The 24,334-nt window shown below is 40.0% G+C and overlaps 1 protein-coding gene across 5 annotated transcripts in view; it reads right to left on the bottom strand.

Annotated features, from left to right (window-relative positions):
* Positions 1–24,334, bottom strand: part of trim36 (tripartite motif containing 36) — a 104,209-nt gene that overhangs the window by 3,994 nt on the left and 75,881 nt on the right. For all 5 annotated transcript variants that reach the window (XM_048528038.2, XM_048528039.2, XM_048528040.2 and 2 more), the window contains 2 exons: positions 12,426–12,719; positions 1,517–1,814 (listed from right to left, as the gene is read on the bottom strand). In XM_048528038.2, coding sequence (XP_048383995.1) covers positions 1,517–1,814; positions 12,426–12,719 — 592 coding nt within the window. The remainder of the gene's footprint in view (positions 1–1,516; positions 1,815–12,425; positions 12,720–24,334) is intronic.

Here is a 24,334-nt window from a genome sequence, read left to right as displayed (position 1 = left end):
GCAAGTGATTAGCATGAAAAATATAACATTGTCATTTACAACAAGGGCAATGGAATATAAAAGTAGGGAAGTTTTACTGCAGCTGTACAAGCATTGGCAGAATGACATCTGGAGTATTGTATAGAATTTTAGTCCCTTTACTTGGAAAAAGACATATTTATATTAGCAACAGTTCAGAGAAGGTTCACTTGATTCATTCCTGGGATGAAGGAATTATGTTATTTAGAAACGGCAATCAGACTGGACCTAACGAAGACACAGAGGTGATCATAATGAAACATGTAAGATCCTGAGGGGACTTGACAAAAAGGGAGTCTAGCACTGGGGGCATGGTTTAAAACCAGGGAGTGTCCCTTTTAAGACAGAGGAGAGGGTCCAGAGGGGCTTTCCAAGAATGATCTCAGGGGTGAAAAGCTTGTCATATGGGGATCAGTTGAGGACTCCAGGTGCTGGAGTTTAGAATGATGACAGCAGGTTCTCATTGAAACTTAGAAAATACTGAGAGGCTGGATGGAGTGGATGTGAAGAAGATGTTTCCATTTGTAGGAGAGTCTAGGACCTGATGGCACAGCCCCAGAGTGAGGAACTTTAGAACTGAGAAAAGGAAGAATTTCTTCAGCCAGAGGGTGGCAAATCTGTGGAACTCATTGTCGCAGAGGGCTGTGGAGGCCAAGTCATTGAGTACATTTAAGACACGGCTAAGTGGGTTCTTGATTACTGAAGGGATCAAGGGGTACAGGTAAAGGGCAGCAGAGTTGGATTGAGAAACATATCAGCATGATTGATTGGAGACGCATACTCAATGGGCTGAATGACCTAATTCTGCTCCAACATCCTCTGGCCTTATGGTCTACATCCCAGGTCCTATGTTCTGATGTGATCTTAAGACATGGGTGGAACCTGTCAGACACCTCAGAACCTGCCTCTAAGGTGGACACACATTTGGACAGTACTAACACTGACCACCCTCTAGGTTCCTCACTTTCTTACCTTAACTTTCCTTATTTTCCAACATTTGTCTTTATGTATGTAAGCAATACTTCACATGTCATGTTACTATGGTGCACAATGGTATCCAGTAATTTTTATTAAAAAAACTCACTTAATAATCTTTCTTGCATCGTCGCACTAGAACATATCAAAACTTAACATCTGATGATGGACTAGAATTCCATTAAAGAATGCATTATTGCTTATTAAGAGGTGACTGGTTTTGTAACCTTTCTAAATAAATGGGATAAATGTTAGCATCATTCACGCAATTGACTAGCAGCAGTTTTGAACAGTGCAACACTTCCTGCTGATTGGAGATGGTTTCATTTTTCTCTTTATATAATATTCCAGGAAAAGTTTCCCAATCTTATAAATTGCAATAAAAAGTGAATAAGCAACTTGACCGTCACTTCAGGGCCATCAACGCATTGCCAGGACATGTTTGCAACCAGCATTTACAGCTTGTAAATTGATGTACAGTTAGTGCCATGCAGATACAGTGAATAGTTGACAAGGGACAAACCTGGGACTGTTGATATCTCGTGGACTGTGAAACCACTCTTGCAGCTTTGTGTCGGACACCACACCTACTTTAACCAGATATGAGCCGAGCACCACTCGGAAGGTCCAGTAGTATTTTCCTTTTGTTACTCCTGTGTCCCCAGTGATGAAGTCCAGAGACATATAACTTCCAACCATAATCCGTTCTGCACCAAGCAACATGGGAAGCCCAGCAACACTCTCCACAGAGTCTCTCTGTTTGTTTAAGATCAGGTGATCACTGTTGTAGCCACACTTCTCATCAAACAAAAACCTTAATACTATATTTGAAAAAGAAAGAAAAAATGTTCACAAACATGAGTTCATTGTTTCCATTACTAAGCAAAATAAAACTGACAGTTTATATTTGTCTCCTCGTTCTCTGTAAAAAGCATTCATTCCCAGAATATATCTTACTTACTTGTGGGAAATGAGTATCTCTGGCTGGGCCTACGTTTATTGACCACTTGCATTGCCTAGAATATGTCAATAGTTCTGTTCACAAGAAGCAATGATGCTTCTCTAGCATGGCTGTTATAAATTGCCTGTGTGGGGAATTGGTTAGCTGTGACATACAATGATACTGGCTATAGTGCTTCAAGGAGATATGCCTTCTCATCTTGCTCCACACTTAAATGTGATGCCCCTCAGGCTATTAGTTTCTTACTAATGGAGCAGGATACATGTGATGTTTTGTGCTTTGTGACTAGTTTCTCAGTGTAAAAACAATACATTTCTATCCAATGGCAAGAAAGTCAGGAGTGTGATGGAATATTCCTCAGTAGCCTGGATGGGTGCACCTCCAACAACACTCGAGAAGCTTGACACCATCTAGGACAAAGCAGCCCGCTTGATTGGTATCTGATCCACCACCTTAACATTTACTCCCTTCACCACTTATATACAGTGGCCACAATGCATACCATTTGCACAATGCCCTGGAGTAAATCACTAAGGCTCCTTCCAAACCTAGACCTCTACCACCTCAGAGGATAAGGGCTTTTCTGGACCAACCAGCAGTACCTTGCAAGGGTTTCCCTTCTGTTTAAAGTTGTCCTCAGTTTCGTCCATGATTCCTGGGGCAGCTGACCAGAGTTAAACTGCCGGCAGGTCAAATCAGAGGCTGCCAGAATAACTACAACATTTAAATTGTCAGGCTGCCTTCTGGGAGTAGGTGCTCTGCCTCTGTTAAGCCTGAAGTGAACCATTTGGGGATGGGGCTTTGTTTAATTGCTTGGTACAAACTAGGAATGTCATTTCTTTCCTCATCTACAATAAAGGCTGCACTTTTGAATAAAAACATCCTCAAAACACTTCATCCTTAAGCACTCCATCAAGGAGTCAAGGAAATATTGTCAAAACCAATCTTATCTGATGCAAATTATTGTCACTGTGCAAATGGCACAACAGCATTAATACAGTGTAGACCACTCCAGACTTCTGCTTGATAGTAATGGGATGTAAATTATAAAACTGTAACTAATTTCCAGTCATAAAAGTGTCACATTACAAAAAGCTGATCTTGTATTGTGCAACTGTCAATGATTTATTTTATCAAAGAGCTGTTTTCCAGAAAAGGATAAATCATATAAAGTATTCATCATGGGCTTTTGGGAACAGTGATAGAAGAATTAACAGTGGACCTGAGCCATCTAATTCCCATCATTCCTGCTGCAAGAAAATTAAAATTAATCACCAACAATGTCAGGAGCACCAATCTCAGCATCAAATTCTTCAAGCACACTCCCACTGAGCAATTCTACTTCCGGAGCTGAGCCTTATTAAATTTGTTTTACGGTATCTCAGTACTTTGCAACACATAAATAAATGCATAAAATTAGTAGCCTTTCTTTTATAATATCACAAGTACGCTTACGTACATTGTTCAAAAGCAGTTTACATCTCCAATAACGGAAAAGACATCGCTGCTGGCTTGAGTGTTGTTGGAGACTTCAAAGCTTGACCTACTTGAAGCAAATTTATCTTCACTTGAGAGCCCTTGACAGAACTGCCTTGGGCATACAGGAGAACCAGAAAATCTTTGTACCAACTGTTTTTGACATAATCTCTTCTGCAGCACAAATGATGCTACATTTCATTTTGATTTATGTTGCATTGTATTTTTGAATAAAGCTGAGAAATGGTTTACTGAGCACTTGATCACGAGAGTTTGCTTTAAAATCTGCAAAATGCATTATTGCTGTCAGGAGAATGTTTCAAAATTAAGTGCAATAATTTACTGAATATTCGCATTGATCATTTTGGTGAGAAGAGTTCAAATGTTTGAACTCTAAACGTTTTGGTGTAAGGAGCACATTGTACAACACAATTTACAACTAACTTCTGCCACAAATAATAAAGTATCTTCTCTATTTACTTACAGGGAAAGTTTAACTTCAAAGTACTCAGCAATTGTACAAAAGCCTACCATGACTGCACCTAAACAAAAGTAAATCTTGCTTTTATAACACAGAAATAATAAAACACAAACAACTGAATGTAGGTAAACATGGCAACCTATTTTACCCACATCAAGCTCCCACAGACGTAATGATATTTACCATGTTCTGTAAATACAAATTAGAATATCATATACGGGATAATTTAAAATAAACAAGAACGTTAGGAACAGTAAGCTATATATAACAGCAGAAAATGTTAAAAATGTCATTTTGTTTAAAAAACTGCAAAACAATCCGCTTATTGTAAACAATGTTCCCTCAGCTGCTTACACACAAATTGCAAGAGATTTACGTCATGTAATAGTTGTATAACGAATGCAGAGCCTATTAACGTGGAAGTGTGGAGACAAAATGATCCAATTCTAGTGTGATGCTCCGTATATGGTCTGGTCTATTATTCCTCTTGTAATTTGTGCAAGTAAACAAAATACTCGAGAACTAAATGGATATTTCAACCTTCAGTGGCTTTGCTGTAGACTTGCATTCTTTTGTATTTAAGGTACTGTGCTTCCTGCCTTATATAATAGCATGCTCATGGCAATATCAATTGCTAACTGAAAAATATTTCTGAATATTGCTGAGATTGTAAGTTACTGAAGCTTTTCATCTCACAACCATCAGGATAAATGCCAAAAATTCCAAATTTCAAATGATACAACAAATTATTCTGCAAGAGAAAAGAGTGCCGATTAGTCAGCAAGTAAATTTGGATTGGCTGAGGCATAGCCATGAAGAAAACAATGTTGAACTACAAATTGTTATGACTCTCCAGGTTAATTGCTATGACTCTCCAGGTTAGAACACAGAATAATACAGCACAGAACAGGCCCTTCGGCCCTCGGTGTTGCGCCAACCTGTGAATTAATCTAAGCCCCTCCCCCTACACTATCCCATCATTATCCGTATGCTTATCCGAGGAACACATTCCTTTTCAGATACTCAATAATGAGTTTGTGTATAATACATACAGTGAATCTCAGTATAGTAGAATCAATGCTAAATGTTCTAATGACTGTTTACAAAATAGCTCTTAAACTCCCAGAAGTCTCTAGTTAGGGGATGTGGGGCAACTCTTCACACTGCAGTGGGTTGAGGGTTCTGTAGGCTTCAGGTGAAGCGTTAACCCTGTAGTGTCTTCTCTGGTTGGCGTCCTTGGGGCTGCACCGATTCTTTGGTATATGTGGCTTCCTTTGGTCCTGGTTATAGAGAGACAGCTAGCAGTTTGCCTCCACATTTCTTCTTTTGTTCCACTGTTAATCCCTTCCTTTCTGAGGATACCCCACTTATATCTTTTTCTGACTGCTCTACTGAGACAGTAAAAACAGTCAAAATTGCCTTGATTGGTCATCTGGACAGAAAGTGTAATTTGAATGTATACTGTTTTCCCACACCTTTTCTAGCTGTGGAACAATGGGTATTCCAGATCTTGAATATTGTACAATATGTGAACTGCCTTCCAGGGGCACTATCATCTCTCTATCTAATTGTATCAAACTGGTGGATATCATTATCTCCCAAGCCAATTTGGAGCTAGCATTTACGTGATCAATGTCTCTGTTGGCTGGGGTTGGTTTCTGTTTAATGTTTGAAAAAGATTTGTTTTTCTGGTCTTGGAATCAACAGCCTGTGTTAGGTCTTTTCCCCCAAAAATGTGATATTCCCTGGTGAAAATCCTTGGATTAAGATTGTAACCCTTCAGTTTATCAAACAACTGAGCAATGTTGTGCATGGATTTCAAAGCCAGATTGATCAATTTAAGATAATCAATAAAGCTCATAACATGCCCCATTTATACTTTCTTGAAGTGACTTACATACGAGTTAAAGGAAAATATGTTCAAACTTTGCACCTGTTTTGAAATACCCAGATGCTGGGGGAGCTGACAGTTCTTCATTGCTTTCCCTATCACAACATCCCAGCCAGTCAGAATCAACGTGCTGAAACAATCAACAATCATTTTCTCAGAGACAGTAGGAACTGCCGATGCTGGAGTCTTAGATAACAAGGTGTACAGCTGGATGAACATAGCAGGCCTGGCAGCATCAGAAGAGGAAAAGCTGACATTTTTCTGAAGAAGGGTCCAGGCCTGAAACAAGGGGTAGAGCTGGATGAACACAGCAGGCCAAGCAGTATCTTAGGAGCAGGAAAGCTGATGTTTCGGGCTCAGACCTTCATCAGAAATCTGATGAAGGGCCTAGGTCAGAAACATCAGCTTTCCAGCTCCTCTGATGCTGCTTGGCCTGCTGTGTTCATCCAGCCCTACACCTTGTTATCTTATTATCAACAATCATTTTCTCCTGTGATATGAATTGTTCTGATTATTTGGAATGTAGCATTCTTGCATTCATCTTGATAAGTGCTAGATGGAAAACTACACAGCATACCTCACTCTTCAGCAAAATTCACAAACTACATTACCTAGTGATTATTGGCTTTTCATCATTGTCCTTTTGCAAATGCATGCTACTGGAAAGGCCACTGCTGTCCTACACACCATATATCCCCACCATCACCAACCCTACTAATGCCATCATTGGACTGTAAACAGTCCCTTTTGTTTGATGTACTAAATTGAAACTAAAACTTGAGTCCACCAGGCACTGACAACATTATTATTACATTTTATACTGCAAGTGGAAACTGGAAACAAGTTCTGCGACAATTTTATGCAAATACGCATCCAAATATTTTCATGTAAATGAGGGAGCAGGTTACTCCTCATTTAACTCGATCTTTCAGAATCCATTTCACACTTCTGATACACGAGCTCACAGCAGGACATTGAACTGTATAAGGGAGTGGTAATGATGTCGTTGGAATTGCAATCCAGAAGCTCAGGTTAATGTTCTGGTGACATGGATTCAAATGTCAATTTGATTATCAATTTTCCAAATTTGAATTCAATAAAAATTTGGAATAAAAACTAGCCTAATGACCACCATGTCAATTGCTGTAAAGAACCATCTGGCTCACTCATGTCCTTTAGCAAAGGAAATTTTCCATCCTTAACTTGTCTAGCCAATATGTGACTCCTGAACCAAAGCAATATGGTTGCCTCCTAACTGCCACCTGAACACTTAGGGATGGGCAACAAATGCTGGCCCAACCAGTGACTCCGTGATCCCATTAACAAATAAAAAAATGTAAACTCCACTCTTGTTCAGGAATCCCGTGCTTTCAGAGGCAATGGGCCTGAAAGCAGGAAGGCAGCTTAATTAGCTTGGGTGGAGGCCAGAGTACCTGAAACATGTCCTCTTCACACATTCATCAAAATTAATTTCTGGGTAGAAAGATCCATGTTCTATTTCCTTGCCTGGCCTCCAAGTGTTTAATTAATTAATGGTCACTTGTGGCCACCTTCCTGCCACTATCTAGATGAATACAACTCCAACACAAGTCCATGGCCTTGCAGGTTACAGAGCTTCAAGTACAAATTTGGTATCTTTTAGATGGGTTGAGGGTTCTCAACTCAACCACTAGCCAAGCAACAAATTTCAGGCAGCAATCAGCCACTCAGTGAAGAAGCTTTTCCTCATTTCCTCAGCAATGCTTTTACTGATCACCTTCAATCTGCTTCCCCTAGCACCTGACCTCTCCGAGAGGGGCAACAGGTTTTCTTTGTCCACTCTAAACAAACTCCTCAGTACTCATGCATGTCAATGAATGAACCCTCAGCTTCTTATGTTCTAAGAAAAGCAATCCTAGCAGAGCTAATCCTTCCTCATACTTGCAATTTTCAGTCCCGGAAATATTCTTGTAATTCTCCCACTAAAGAAATGGCCCCTCCTATAACGTGTAAACCAGTACTGTTACCAAAATTCGAGCTGTGACCTGTCAAATGTCTTATATAGTTTCAGCATTACTTCCCTGTTATTACAACCAGCACCAAACACAATGAAAGAAAGCATCCCCGGTGTCTTCTTCACCATCTCATCTACCTGTCCTGCCATCTTCAGGGACCTGTAGGCACGTACTCCAAGAGCTCTTGCCTCCTCTAACACTCTCAATACCCTTGTATTTATTCTTCATTCCCCTGCTCAGTTTGCCCTCTATAATCACAAAACTTCACATTTCTCAAGATTGTGTTCAGTTTACCACTTTCCTGCCCACTGAAAAAAACTATTGATATCTTCCCACAGTCGACATCTATCCTCTTCATCATCAACTTCCCATACAATTTTTGTGTCATCCATAAGTTTCGCAATCGTGCATCTCACATGTCAGTCTACATCTAAATACTTACCACAAAGAGCAAGTGACCAAAGCTCATCCCTGTAGGCCATTATTGGAAGCAGGTTTCTATTCATATAAATGTCTAATGACCATTATCCTTTATCTCCTGTCAACGACCCAATGTAAAATCCAACTCCACTTTTGCCTGCATCCCATGGGCTTTAATTTTACTTAGCATTCTGCCATGGGGGAGCTTGTCAATTAGTTTACTAAAATCCATGTAGACAACATCCACTGCACTAACCTCCTTGTTACTTGCTCTTAAAAATCGATTACGTCAGTAAAACCTAACTTTTTCCTTATCACCCCTGATTAATCTGTTCATCTCCAAGTGACAGTTAATCTATTTCTAAAATATATAATTCTTGAAAGACAGGGAGGTTTCTAGATTTGAGCCAAAGCAAGTGAATTGAAGACAGTTGGGGAATAGTTTCACGTTGTGGGTCTACCTATGGGCCAGCATCTATTACCTACCCCATATCACTCAAAGGGCAGTTAGGAGTCAGCCACATAGCTATGGGTCTGGAGGCACATTAGGGCCAGAGCAGATAAAAGTGGCTGATTTGTTTGTCTGAAGAACATTACTGAATCAAATGAGTTTTTTATGACCACCATTAGGCTAGCTTTCATCGCAGGATCTTTGTTAATTGAATTCAAATTTCACCACCAGCCATGATAGGATTCAAACCAATGTCACCCAAACATTAGCCTGGTCCCCTGGATTACTAGCCCATTGAAAATACCACAAGGTTACCAACTCCGCTCAATGTCTTAAATTTCTTAGGAGTGTCGTATACAGAGTCACTTGTAGAAAAGCTTAGAGATGGAATTCCACAACATAGGCCTTTTCAAGGACTCCAAGTGGTCACATAATGTGGTGTTAAATGAGTAGGCAACAACCATCAATTCAATCCAATGAAATCGAGGGATGTATAAGAGGCCAAAATTAGAGAACAGGTATATTGGACAGTTGTAGCACCGAAGGATTTCACAGAAAGCAGGCAGCATGAGGAATAAACCCATGAAGTGATTTGAAATCAAGATGAGAACTGAAAACCAAGACACTGCAACACCAGGGACAAATGTAGGTTGGTTAACACAGGGGTGGTGGATGAATGGGACAAAGTGTGAGCCAGAATATAGCAGCAAAGCTTTGGAAAAGAATCTGATTTACAAAGGTTGCAAGGTGAGAGATGCTGAGGAGAACAATGATCTAGTAATGTTTAAAAGTAGTAAAGATTTTCAGCACTGGTTGGGCTGAGGCAGTGCAAAAAAGGCAATAAAGAGGATACGTGTTTTGTAAACACATCTCTGGGTCAAATCAGACCTGTAGCTGAAAATTCAGGTTCAAACCTTAGATTCCACTGCCATAGACTTCACTCATCGTCACCATGATTCATCACAAACACGAGCTGCTTGCACAGACACAGACATGAGTTGAGGCAATTAATTGAAGGTCATTTTAAACATGTGATTAAATCCATTCTACACACACCTCAGCAAACTTATTAAAGCATGTTAGCACTGTTCTTGACGCTAGGCTTCATTCTTACTGACCAATTGCAAAATACTGGCAAAAGGATATACATAAAAGCATCTATTAATTATGATATTGTCAACCAGATTCTAAAGGCTTGCCTAAAAATAGATTCCTTCTAATTTAATACATTTCTACACTTAAATACTTCTGAGAGCTAAGAGGTCCAACAATCTCGTAATTATCTGTAAATTAACGACAACTGAACTTCAGTTAGTTTTTTATAGTTAAGGAAAGTTTATTTTTCAAATGGTGGTATATCCTATCTTATCAATCAAAGAGCTGGCAAGGAGCACAACCCTATTCTAGATGGTTGCCTTGCTGCTAGTGAATACATTAAAAAGAGCAAATTGCCTCTGGGAGTGTCTTCCATTCGTGTTTGTTCCAGGTCAGTGAGTAGTTGGCTGCTCTTCAGTCCCAACATTGATTTATGTTGACATTGCAAGGACTGCGTCAATTCCAAAGAATTCAGTGAGGCCAGGAGATCAGTCCTTTGGTGATTAGGTACAATGTGGGCCAAGCAATGTGCTGCAATGGTCAGGGCATGAGGATACATGTGTGGGATGCCCCCATTGGGCAAAAGGGGTCCCACCAGACAGTCATTCCAACAAGATACCTAGAAAAGGCCTGTACTGGGTGGAAGTGGCCGCTTAAGAGCTTCAATTGAGGGGAAACGGTCTTCACTTACCACAACCTCTGTAAATTAAATCCAGGGTGGTAGCATGATTTAAAAAGAAACAAAGAATTTTACATCTTCTCCATTTACAAATTCCTCAGTGGAATTTGGGAAGGGGACATAAAAGCCCATCCTTAGTAAATTCAGACGTTTAGAGTTGAACTTTTACAGCCAACCACTAAAACATCTGTTGCAATATCTAATTTACAAAGATTTTCGAATTTTGGAATTGTACTGAACCCAGAATCTGTTCATTTTCTTCATTAATTAAAATAAGAAATGAAAAACAATTCAATGCACACAGAGTAAAAATATTCAATCACAATGGAAACATATTTAATGCACATATGAAAATATTATGAAATGTCTTTGTATCAGGCAAAAAAAGATTTATTACTTCAACAACACACCCATAAAATTCATGACAAATTGTCCAGAATTAGAACATAAAATAAAGAACTGTGGTTTTCTGCCCAAGGGTTGATCCTAATTTACATCTCATAATGTGAGACCCTCGTATCACAGTCTGGGGAGCAGTGTTGACTTCATTACAGATTTTCTCTTCAGTCTGAAAGTGAAGTTTGGGTGACATGGTGGCTCAGTGGATAGCACTGCTGCCTCACAGTACCACGGTCATGGGTTCAATTCCAGCCTTGGGCGGCTGTGTAGATTTTGCATGCTCTGGCCATGTCTAATGGCTTTCTGCTGGGTGCTCCAGTTTCCTCCCACGGTCCAAAGATGAGCAGCTCAGGTGGATAGGCCATGGCAAATTGCCCTGTAGTGTCCAGGGATGTGTGGGCTAGATGGATTAGCCATGGAAAATGTAGTGTTATAGAGGAGCTGGGGGGTAGTTGGTGTGAGCCTGGGTGCGATGATCTTCAGAGGGTTGGTGCAGATTTGATGAGCCAAATGGCCTCTGTCTACACTGTAGGGATTCTAAATGAAAGTCACCATAGTCCCAGAGGACCATAAATTGGTTCTTCATTACTGAGAGTTGGCTAGTGGTGAGTTTAACCTCAGGTTCACCACACTTCAGCTGAGGGACACGATTAAGAAGGCTGAGTCTCAAATGGCTTCAATTTGGGGTCAATCGGATTCACAGAGGTGGGGGAGCCAAGTGAGTGGCCTCTGAAAACCAATTCCTGGTCCCTTTATTTTCAACACCTGCGACCCCCTCTTCCCATGACGCTTTTCCCCACAGCAAGGAGAAAAAGTACCTACCTCTTTGCAGTTACAAAGTATGTGGGTGCACGTTGGATGCTAATCCCATTCACAATCTCTTCAATTCTGTGTGGGGTGAAACCCAAACCCAATCCTTCTGTCTCAGAGCCAGAAGCACCTCCATGGGACCAGTGTTCAATCAATACAGGCACTAGTAAACCACTGGATATCAACCAGTATTTCAGACCATAGTCTAGTAGCTATTTACCAGACTGTCTGAACTGAAGCTTGAACTTCTTCACCTTCTGATTCAAGAAGCTACCTCCAAGCTAAAGGCTCACCCTGTTGTATAAATGTGTTCCTATTTCACTGGGCAAAGCAAATGATGGAAAATGGATACCTTAGATTAAATTTGCTCATTTTGATTCCAAAACCTTATACAAAATCTTCAAAAATATTACTTCAAAGTTGTTTATAAGTACAATGCAAATTCTAGGTAATTTCTTGTGCATATTTTCTTTTAACTGGCTTTCTTTTGGTGCAAAGAGAAACATCTGTACTTTTCTTCATTACATTAGCAAACCCATAATTAAAAGAACATCAGTGCGACTTAAAAAAAATCCTGAGGTAATATGCAAAGCACGAAGTTTCTGATTCCACAGTCAAGAAAATCCTAAACCACTGAGGACTGTTTATCACTCAAATTAAGCTCCTCTGGGTAATTCTAACCTGATCAGCCAGTTTTAGTAGTGGTTATTTACTACTTGAAAGGATTAACTTTAATTACAACACAGTATAACTCTTGTTCTTCCAAAGGGATTACCTGGAGCAGGTGGTGAATGGAGAACTACCTCCTTGCTGTAGTCACTGTAGATGGAATTCTTGCAGCCCTTCACTCTGAAGATGTAGCTCGAATTGGTGTCAAGATTTGAGATGACTTTACTTGTGCCGCACACATCTTCAGTGGACTCCCAGGCACAGTCTCCATCTTGGTCGAGTCTCCTGTATTCAAGCTTGTAGTGGTCAACAGGAGGAGTGCCACTGGGTTGCTGCCAGCTGATGGTCCCCTCATTGTACAACCGGCTTTGTGTCAGGTCGATAACTGGCGCGTCTGGAACTGGAACACAGGACAACCCTCAGAACTGCACAGACTGCAAACATAGGCAGCATCAATAAATCCATTATCCAGCCCCCATTATTAATAACGACTTCCAATTAGGAGCTTCATTAAACAAGAACCATGTTTTGTTTGAAGATGCTTAAAGGTTCTTAAACCATTTCAATATTAAAGTGCTTAAGCAGCTCACGTAAGTGCTTGTGTTAATGTTACATTCAGAAAGTAATTTCTAAAGCGGAAAGATCCAAAATGCATAATTAAATGAAAGGTTTAGCAAGAAATTCAATAAAGACACTTATTGTCTGGAAGTACCCATCTGTCTGAGCAACTGGCTGAGCAGAAATCACGGTCTATGGTTGATAATTGGAAAACAGAGTTAATTCAGATCCTTCCAATGTTTTGATGGGTACTTGGACCACATGGTGTAGTACTGATTTATTCATAGATAATAGAAGCTGCAGATGCTGGAGAATCTGAGATAAGAAAGTGTGGAGCTGATGAACACAGCAGGCCAAGCAGCATCTTCGGAACAGGAAAGCTGTGGTTTCGGGTCTAGACCCTTCTTCATGTTTGACCCTGGGTTTTTAGTGAGTTGCCTGGTTTCAATTGTTCTATGTGGGGCAGCCATTGTATTTCTTGATACACCTCCCCTCCCTCCAACTCTATTGTATGAATCAGTTCACAGCTGATGTGGCTAAAAGAAGACCACCACATAGCCAGATTGTGTATGTTGCCATGGCAACACAGACTCCTGAATGACCTATGGTTCAACATTTATGCTGATTCTATGTTGATGGATAAATATCTTCCTTGCAGGATTCTCAGAACATAGAACATAGAACAGTACAGCACAGAACAGGCCCTTCAGCCCACAATGTTGTGCCGACCATTGATCCTCACATATGCACCCTCAAATTTCTGTGACCATATGCATGTCCAGCAGTCTCTTAAATGACCCCAATGCCCTTGCTTCCACAACTGCTGCTGGCAACGCATTCCATGCTCTCACAACTGTCTGTGTAAAGAACCTGCCACTGACATCCCCTCTATACTTTCCTCCAACCAGTTTAAAACTATGACCCCTCGTGCTAGCCATTTCTGCCCTGGGAAATAGTCTCTGGCTATCAACTCTATCTATGCCTCTCATTATCTTGTATACCTCAATTAGGTCCCCTCTCCTCCTCCTTTTCTCCAATGAAAAGAGACCGAGCTCAGTCAACCTCTCTTCATAAGATAAGCCCTCCAGTCCAGGCAGCATCCTGGTAAACCTCCTCTGAACCCTCTCCAAAGCATCCACATCTTTCCTGTAATACGGTGACCAGAACTGGACGCAGTATTCCAAGTGCGGTCTAACCAAAGTTTTATAGAGCTGCAACAAGATCTCACGACTCTTAAACTCAATCCCCCTGTTAATGAAAGCCACAACACCATATGCTTTCTTAACAACCCTGTCCACTTGGGTGGCCATTTTAAGGGATCTATGTATCTGCACACCAAGATCCCTCTGTTCCTCCACACTGTCAAGAATCCTATCCTTAATCCTGTACTCAGCTTTCAAATTCGACCTTCCAAAATGCATCACCTCGCATTTATCCAGGTTGAACTCTGCCACCTCTCAGCCCATCTCTGCATCCTGTCAATAAATAAAGAATAGCGGCCAAATGTGAGAAGTTTCTTCTCCTCAGTTCATTGGAGTGCAATCAATCATGTTGTCTACATCGTGTGGTCAATGTACCAATTAAAACACTGCAAGAATTTGCAATAACTTTGTTTTCCAATTATCAAACATAGACAGCAATTTCTGCTCATCCAGTTTTTCCAACTGATCTGTACTTCCAAGCTACAGGCTAAACCTGGAACTTCTGTCACTGAGCAGGAGGCTGTTCCTGCCTCAAGAGCTGCCAGTCAATCTGATTGGCAAGTAATTCTAATGCTCCTAGCAGTGCCACACCTTGGTACTGGGCACTGCTGGGACTGCAAGCAGGCCCACACAGAACTTGGATTATTCTTAGAATTGGGTATATGCTTTGTTTTTAAGGCAGTGAAGGCTCAGGTAGCCCTGGGAGGGGTGGAGGTTGGGATTTTGAGGAGAAGAGAGTAGGCGAAGTCTTACAGGGAGGAAAAAAATGTGGAGGTAAAATCCTGCGACGAGTATCCCCAATGTACACAGGGATCTCCCCAGATGGGCATCCTCTTTCCTTCCTGACTTTTTCAAAACAGAAGCCTGCCCACTCCCGTATGCCTGCCACATCAAATGCATTAAAGCACGGGCAGCGCAATATTCAGGTCAATCAGCTTGGTGACAAACTCAGTTAGCTGTTAAAAACAGCAGGCAGGTTTCCATTCTTCCCCTGCAAAAACATGCCCATCAGGGGTGCCAGGAAGCAGGTATAGCTGATTGGCTGCACTACAATGAACTGAGGAGAAGAAACTTCTCACCCTTGGCCACTTTTCTGAGAATCCTAAAAGGAAGATATTCATCCATCAATATAGAATCAGCAGAAATGGTGTATCACACATCATTCAGGAGTCTGTGTTGCCGTGACAACATACATTTTTACATGTATGGTGTAGTCTGGGGCTCTGGATAGTGACAATAGCACCTCCAACCTCATGTGGCTGACAAGGAATCTCTCTCTCCTTTACCATCTGTCATTGGCGTATATTGGAAGGATTTGATAGTCAATCTGTTGCTTGTGTCAGGAATACACCTTTCTTGGTCAGAAAGTCCTCAAGTGGACTCAGACCGGGAGCTCCTGGAGCAGATGTAATGAATGCTAACCACTGCCTCTCACGACCTCCTGCAGCAGGATAAGGAGAGCTTCATAATCAGCCTGCGCCATTTTATACAGCGTACAGCCTAGATCCTCTGCAGAGGTTGCTGTCCTGTTGCCACAATGTGTAATGTAAAAGCTCACAGAAATTAAACAGTCTGAATGCTGAATGGATCTTTCACTGTCCACAAAATTTGGGCTATCACAATGGAACCTAATGTGCTTAATCTTCTCTGTATCTTATTTTCTTACATATTATGCCATAGGGCATCATCATACAAATGCATGTGTGTTACAGTTTAGAATGTTTTATTTCTGTACATTAGTAGAGCATACTTAAGCCTGGCTTCCTCAAATAGTGACCTGGTAGTTGTCCATTTCTTAGGTGGAGATTAAGTAGCTGCCAGGTTATCATCATATTATTAAAACAAAAATAAATGTTGGAATGGTGCCACAATCTTGTGTTTTTCTCAGAAAATCTGAATTATTGGAAGAATCCCCAGCAACAACCTACTCCAAATATGCTATGACATTAACTCATGAGGGGAATGGAGAGGAGTTCCTGAAATTTCCTGTTATTGCATCACCCAAAATATTAACTATTCAACTGCAGTTTATTGATGTACTGAACACAACTACTTTTCAGATTTGATGGAATTGACACCAACAATATCGCAGATCCACAGCCTTTACAGGAGAAGAAATCATTTGCACTTATATAGTCACTCTTTGACCTCAGGACATCCCTTAGCATAATAAAATGTCTCCTGGTGCTTTACAAACCAAAATATGTCATTAAACCATACAGATGACCAAAAGTTTCATCAGACAGATAAGGTTTAACAAGTCTTATGGAAGAAAGTGAGTTGGAGATACAAAGAGATTATGGCCTGGGCAGTAGACATCACTAAACGCTAACACTAATGATGGGGATGATTAAAATCGAGGTCAGAATTAAATAAGTGCAGGGAGTGGTGACAGTCAGGTAGTGCTGGTTATCATCAGTGTACATGTGGAAATTAACGCTATGCTTTTGAATTATGGCTACAAAAGGCAGATGTAGATAGAAACAGGAGGGTGTCAGGAATGATTTTTGGAGACTAGGCGAAATGCTATAGAAACAGAAGGAGAAGCCACTGCTATGGCACAACGATTATGATTGGATAAGAAAGAATGGAACCAAGTTAGAGCATTTCAACTCAGCTGAGCAATGAGGAAGAAGGGGAATGGTGTAGTCAACCTTTTCACAGTTACATAGGATGTTATTTCTGGCATTGATATGAACTATTATGGTACAATGGCAAATTTAAAAGTTGTCTTTTTAAGTTCAAACTCTGCTGGGATATAGGAAATACAGCAACCAATTTGCCCAAAGTAAGCCCCCATGAGCAGTCAGAGGATAATGACCAGAAAGCCTACATTGGTGATGTTAGTTGACTGATAAATATTGTCTGGTACTTTAACATTCTTGCAGCAATGATTTATATGTTTTCATGTGTTTCGATTATGCAAATAACCCCTAGGAGTATATCATTTACAATTTAGACTTTGAAAAAAATGCTAATCCAGCTCTTGAATATCACTTAAAAATGTGAAAGTCAATATCCCTCACTGAGCTTTTATTGGATCTTCAACAAGTGAACTTATTTCCTTAATATTTTGAAAAATGATTCTTACTTAATCAATAATGTGCTACGTTTTGACATTCAGCTTCTGAGTTCCATTTCCAAATAACACAAAGTGCATTTAAACTACATCCTGACTCAGCAATAACTATCTCCATGGAGACCAATTCCAGTCTAAAAGCCTCATTAATCATCACACTTAATGCAGTTATTGATTTGTTCTCAATAAGTGAAAGCGGCCATTGGACAAACTGCAGACTGCTGGGGTTATTGTAGACATGTCAGGGGTGTCTGGAATGGTAGTGGGTAGGCTACCTAGGAAATTATATGGGAACACCATCCTCAATCCCCGACTTGAAGAGCTGGCAGCACACAACTTTAACATTTTACCTATAGAGTACTTCATTGACTGGGATATCCTAAGGTACAAAAGAAGCTATATGAATGTCAGACTATTTTTAAAGGTTTTAAATCAGTTCTAAATCAGCTGTTAAGGGAGACCACATTCTCTGACACACCCTATACCAATGCTTCGTCAACATTTTCCTATTGTGGCGCTATTGTTATGCCACAGATTGCATGTGAATCCCAGAATGAAAATTGATGGTGGACTTGCAAACTGTTGGGATTGCCCTGAATAAATGAAGACCCACCTTTTATTTTACAGACTGGTGTTGCAGCAGCAATCAGGCCTCTGAGAACAGTTGATTAAATAACACCCACTGCCAGAAAAAAAACACAAACTTTAATGTGAACTCAGTCCCAAGTTTTTAGCAAAACTGTGTTCATGATCGCATTGCTGCCTGTATGCCCAAAATCTCATCCCACAATCTCTACGAGGAGTTATCACCAACAATATGGGAAACCCTACTTTATACAATACCAAACTTACAAAATAAATGTGTATGCTTCCTGTGAACTTTTTTTTCACCATTTTAACTTCTTACTTACTCATTTCAATGTAACTTATCATACTTGACACGATTTTTGAGCCAGTCAAGAATGTCACAGAGCAGCTGTAGGATATTCTCCTATGAGACCATAACCAGCCAGACCTCATGGTTCATATTGTTGTCAATAATATGCATAGGAAGGGAGATGGGGTCCTCCACTCAGAATTAAGGGAGCTAAGTAGAAAATGAGTAAGCAGGGTCTCAAATGTTGTAACCTCCAGATTATTCCCAGTGCCATATATATGAAGACAGAATTAGGAGAATAAGGCAAATGAATATATGGCTGAAAAAGATGATGTGGGAGGGAAGACATCAAAATCCTGGCACCCTGGGACTGGCTCAAGGGCTAATGGCACCTACACAAGTCAGATTAATTGCAACTGAACAAGGGTGACAGATTTCCTTGCAGGAGGTTTAGATAATGCTTTTGGGGAGGGTTTAATCTAACATAACAGAGTTATGAGAACCAGGAGAGAATATAAGTGAATAATATCAGAGCGTACAACATACGGGGAGAGACAATTAGCATTAGAATAGAGATTAATAAATTAATAGAGGAGAAGGGAGAAAATAAAACTTTGTAAATAAGGTGCAAATAACTTGACATGTAATAAATAAAATTGGTAAATTACAGGTGCAGAATACTTTATAAAATTATAATGTTGTGTTGATAACAAGAGCCTGCCTAAAGGAAGAGTCAAATTAGATGTTCCTAGTTACAGGATATACAAGGGTCATAGAATCTCTACAGTGTGGAAACAGGCCATTCAGCCCATCACATTCACACCGCCTCTCTGAAAAGCAGCCCATCCACTGTTCCCTATAACTCTGCTTTTCCTATCGCTAATCCATCTAACCTGCACATCCCTTTACACCACTGGGCAAGTTAGCATGGCCAATCCACCTAATCTGCACAGCTTTGTGTGGTGGGAGGAATTCACAGCACCAACAGGAAACCCACACAGAACGGGGAGAATGTGCAAACTCCACATAGTCACCTGAGGTGGAATCAAACCCAAGTTCAAAGCACTATGAGGCAGCAGTGCTAACCGTGACAAAAGCTGGGAATGTTAGGAAAAGAAGGAAAGTATCAATACATCTAGAAACAAGGAGCAAGAAAGTGTAATTACATTGCTTGGTGTAGTCAATAGAAAACCAACCGGTGGGCAGGGCATAGGGGAAAAATGTGTGCTTGAAAATTACAGAGAGGCATGAGCACTATCAAATAGTTATAATGGGGCACATTAACTACCTGAATGTAGTCTGGGATAAAAGCACTGTGAAAGACAGAATGGGGTGAGTGTTCTTAGATAGGGTTCAGGAGGAATTTCTGCGTCAGTATGTGTAGAGCCAAACACGAAAGGATGTTCTGCTGGACTGGCTTCTTGAAAATGAGGTCGGCCAAGTCGATCATGTGTCTGTGTGAAAGGATATTCAAGAGGACACTGTTGTATTGCATGGACCAGGATGACAGTCAAAAAAGAAAATGGACAATCCAGAATTAGAGTAAGTTCAGCCAGGTAGACTGGAGCCATTGGTTATGAGGATAGATTAGAAAAGCTGGGACTGTTTCCCACAGGGAGGAGAAGGTTAAGAGGAGATTCAGTAGAATGTTTCAAAACCATGAGACATCTATATAGAGCAGAAAGGGTGAAACTGTTTCTGCTCATTAGGGGATAGAAAACTATGGAGTAGAAATAGACTTAAAGCGATTTTCAGAAGAAATAGACTTAAAGCGATTTTCACAAGAAATAAATGCAATGCAAGAAGAAACATTTCACATGATAAGTAATTAGACTATTCCTGGAAAAGTAGTGGCAGCAGGTTCAATTGAGACATTCAAGAGGTCATTAAGTGATTCTGTAAACAGAAGCAATGTGCATGGTTACGGGGAAAGGCCAGGAGGACAGGAAGCAGTCTGCTTTTAGTGAGCCAATACGGACACAAGAATTTGAACGGCATCCTTCTGCACTGTACAAATTCTGTGATACTGTAATATTGTGGAACTATTTGGCTACATAGTGCCACAAGTCAGTGCAGAGTGATATGGATACTTGTGGCTGGATAAGGCCGGTCTGTTGTATGGACTGTTTAAAGGGAAATTTTTATCTGAAGTGCCATTGTTTTTTAATTTATATTTAAAGTATGTTTAAAGTAAAGACAACAAAAATTGAAATCCTGCTGCAAATTCTTTAATTGTGGATTGTTCTGTGAAATAGGTCATTTTATTTGGCAATTTCCTCTCTGGGATCAGGACACACAGTAATTGCATCCTCCATCTCAAGGTGGCGCTGTGTCACTACTACCAGTTGGAGGGCAAATTTACACACCAGCAAACTGACATCAACAAATTTCCTTCCCTATGTGAACATAAGAAATGCAGAATTAAAGTATAAAATGTGTACATCTGCATGCCTGGCTCTAAGTCTTTATCTTTCTCTGACTTCATTTCACAATAAAATTTCACACTTGATCTTGATTCACCATGTGGATCACAACAGGAGATTGGCTAGTTCGTATAAATCTATTACCTGTAAATCCAAACACAGTTTGCGCTCATATTACAGTGTATGAAATTAAAAATTGAGGCTGTGATTTCATCCCTGGTGGAAATGAGAGAGCTTCATTCCAAATAACTCACACATAGCAAGTCAGTGCGCTTGAGTCTGCTCACATTTGATGTTAGATGAAGTGCAGAAAAGAATGCACTAGAGAACATTGAAAAGGAACTTGTGAAAAGGATGGTTTCCTGATTGCACAAATAAGATTTGTCTTTGGTTTGTTTGTTGAATAGATTCAAAGTTCAATGTTTGTTTGTTCTTTCTTAAGATACTGTGCAGAACCGAGCTGCTTTAGTGACTACAGAGAGGTGCGAGCACTATGGAATAGTTATAATGGGGCACATTAACTATCTGAATATAGTCTGGGATAAAAGCACTGTGAAAGACAGAATGGGGAGAGTGTTCTTCGATTGTGTTCGGGAGGAATTTCTATGTCAGTATGTGTCAAGACAAACAAGAAAGGATGTTCTGCTGGACTGGCTTCTTGAAAATGTGGTGGGTATGTCTATAAAGATATTTTTATGAATAAAATATATTTTTGAAATTAAAAAAATCTGTACAGGGATAGCTCCCATATATGGTTCTGGACTGTCCTTTATATTTCATTTGTACAGAAGTTTTGGGCATTGATTGTAGGGTAACAGCATTTCAACTTGTTGACAATACCAAATTGGATCATCACAATATAGGGGTAAAAATGTAGGGATTGAAGTCCATACACAGTTTAACTGAGTGATCTTAGAGGTGTGAGATGCAGTTCACTACACAGTGATACATTTTGGGAAACAAAATATTGAAAGAAAGTATAACCCCACTGTTAAAACGTTCAGGGGTGCTCCAACCAAGAGGTTGCTGACAATGGCTACGCATTTCAACAGCTGACTTGCTAAAACTGACATTAATGAGCTTATTAAATCATGTAGAATGTGGAATTTAATAGGTTATTAATTTTCTCCTTCGATAATTGTGGCCCTCTTTCCATCATGGATGGAGCACTGTTGTATCTGGAATAGACCCAGACTTTAAAGAGATGGCCTACATTAACATCATTGTACTGTGTAACTAAAGTACCCTACTTGCTTGTAGTTATGAAACAACCTGAATAAGTTGCAGCAAGGCATGCAGGAACAGACTGATTTTCATCTCTACAAATGTTGACTCTTCTTAATTAAAACATTATTCTGATTCAGATCACGAATGTAGTCTTAGGGACAAGCTGGAGCACTACCGTTGAATGAGATCAAATTCATTTTAAATCAATGAATCAAAGAGCAATTTTAATCTCCTGTGGAATGAGTATATGTAGTGGTGATAAATAATTCAGTGCGGTGTTCTCCCGTAGGATCACTCTCGATTAAAGCACCAAGGTGAAGATTGTTCTAAATCGGTGGCCAAATCACTTTAGCCCAGAAATTCCTGTCAAGTAAAGATAATGCTAATGGCTCTTATCATGATGTATGCCAAATTTGCACAGCAATATCTGGCAAGCGTAAACGCAGGGTACAAGTGAACAACCCACAGTTGCAGTCAGAAATGTCAGTTAAGCATCACGATAAAGCATCTGTCTGATTTACTAAGGAAATGAATTAAATAGCAAGAAAATTATGTGCTTGCATGGGCAATATGAAATAAATTAGCCAGAAATACAGTTCAGTCAAAACATATTGTTGATAACTTAGTGCAACGCGTTAATTATGAATAAGCAACCTGGGACTAATAGTAAATATTTTTGATAAGCTTTCAGACTGTAAACTAAATTTTTAAATATATTTTTGTCTATTTTCTCCTCATTCTCTTAACACAACGTTTCTTTTCCTCACTATTTTCCTTCCTGTGTCTGACTTGGCCACTGAATTCATTATTTGAAATTGCACTTCCTGGTTCAGGCTGTCTGGTTCATTTCACAATCCTTCAATCTGATTGTCAGCTGCTTGTCCTGTTCGCTCAGGTCGCAGGTGCCCTGTAGAGGACACTGCACTGTTCCAGCTCCCACTTCCAGCAACCTGCCCCACAAATAACAGCACCATTAAACAGGCAAGTATGAGTCTAAATTACAGCATCATTCATTCATGGGACCCTTAAGATTGGGGTCTTTGTGTCATTATTTAGTTTGAGACAGCAGAAGAGAGGAGAGTGGCAGGGCAAAACAAAACTCTAATAACAATCTTCATCCTTCCTCTTCTCTAGCTTTTTAAAAATGTTAAAATATACTTCATTCATTAAAAAAAATTCACATAGTCAAGAGTGTGATCTTTCATGTTTCCACAGATATTTTTTCATGGAATAGGTCACTATCCTGTCACCTGATGCTTTAGCATGACGGGTGCCACTCCACATGACTGACCACTCTTGCGTGTGGGGACTTGCGCAAATGGAAAATAAGTTTTCCAAGATTAATGTATGCCTATAGAATGGCAGCTGCAATAAAAGCAAATCATCCTGGCCTTTGGATGATGTAAATCTGACAAAGTTTGCATAAATAGTAGGTGTCTGCATCAGGCCTGTCTGACTCTTGTCTTAGTGCAACACAACAGCTATTGACAGTTCCAGTTTAAAAAAACAATCACGGGGTTAGATGAGTTTCTAGGAAACCGATTCACCTCATTGGGTGGAACTTTGAAGTAAGTTACTCATACGAAAAACATTAAAAGTCTGTGGCTATCTTGGTCAGCAATGAGGGAGTGGAAGAAAGCTTTAAGCAGAGAAATACTGAACTGGTGTTTTCCCCTTTGCAAGTTGAGGAGGGTAGGGTGTCAGAGGGTGAGAGGAAAACATATAGATTTTTAGGGGTAGTGGGTGAGCATGTAGAATTATTGGTTCACAGGGATGGAATCAGTCAGTAGACCAGAGCAAGCACATTTGGTCCTAATAGTCATTCTTGGTCTGTAAAATATGAACATTAGCACAGATATTCACCACAATTCAAAATATTGTAAGAACTTTCTTTAGGAGTTTAAAGATGAACATCTTGCCAATGTTAGGCTGCTCCATTTGATGAGGGAAGGAATGACCCTGTGTCTAATTTTTGTCAGTTTCAATCAACATCTGTTTCTGATCTTTGGTGATCAAGCAAAGTGCTGATGAATAACAGTTTGTGCTTTGTAGTGTTCCAGCGTGAGAAGGAGAGTGTAGGAGTGATTCTGGAGACTCATGAAGCAAACATTAAAATCGTGCCTTGTTTTTGCATTGAGCTCAAGCTTTGTGAATGTCCAACGTATCGAATTTCTGAAACCAAATTTGAACATTCAGCTGAACTGTGAATCTCTGTGTAGGATGAAGTAGAGTACAGTTCTCCTAATCAGGCCTATCCCACAGTTTGTTGCTTTCACATACTCCTCTGTAAGTCACACCTTGAGCTAATATTTTATTTTCTTTAACCACATGGAGGGAAGTCTGTGCAATAGTACAAGCTGTGTCCTCATCCAAATAATGTAGTGGATGTAAATAGTGTGGTCTGTATGGAAATAAGAACACATTTCTTCCTGAAAGGTTAAAAAATAGTGTTTCTCTATATATTTTAAAAAGTAGCTTTGAAAATTAATTTTAGCGATATTTTCTGGGATAGGCTTTGTTTCTGTATCCCAAACGTATAGGTAAAATGCAGAAGCAGTGTCTGCAAACTGGGATTTTGCTTTTAATTCTCTGGCTTCTTTCTATTAATCATTATTTTAAGTTGGAAATTAATTATTTGTTGTTTTAAAG

This window comes from Stegostoma tigrinum, chromosome 3 (genome assembly GCF_030684315.1).
Source record: "Stegostoma tigrinum isolate sSteTig4 chromosome 3, sSteTig4.hap1, whole genome shotgun sequence".
Classification (NCBI taxonomy): domain Eukaryota; kingdom Metazoa; phylum Chordata; class Chondrichthyes; order Orectolobiformes; family Stegostomatidae; genus Stegostoma; species Stegostoma tigrinum.
This window is presented reverse-complemented; position numbering and strand designations above follow the sequence as displayed.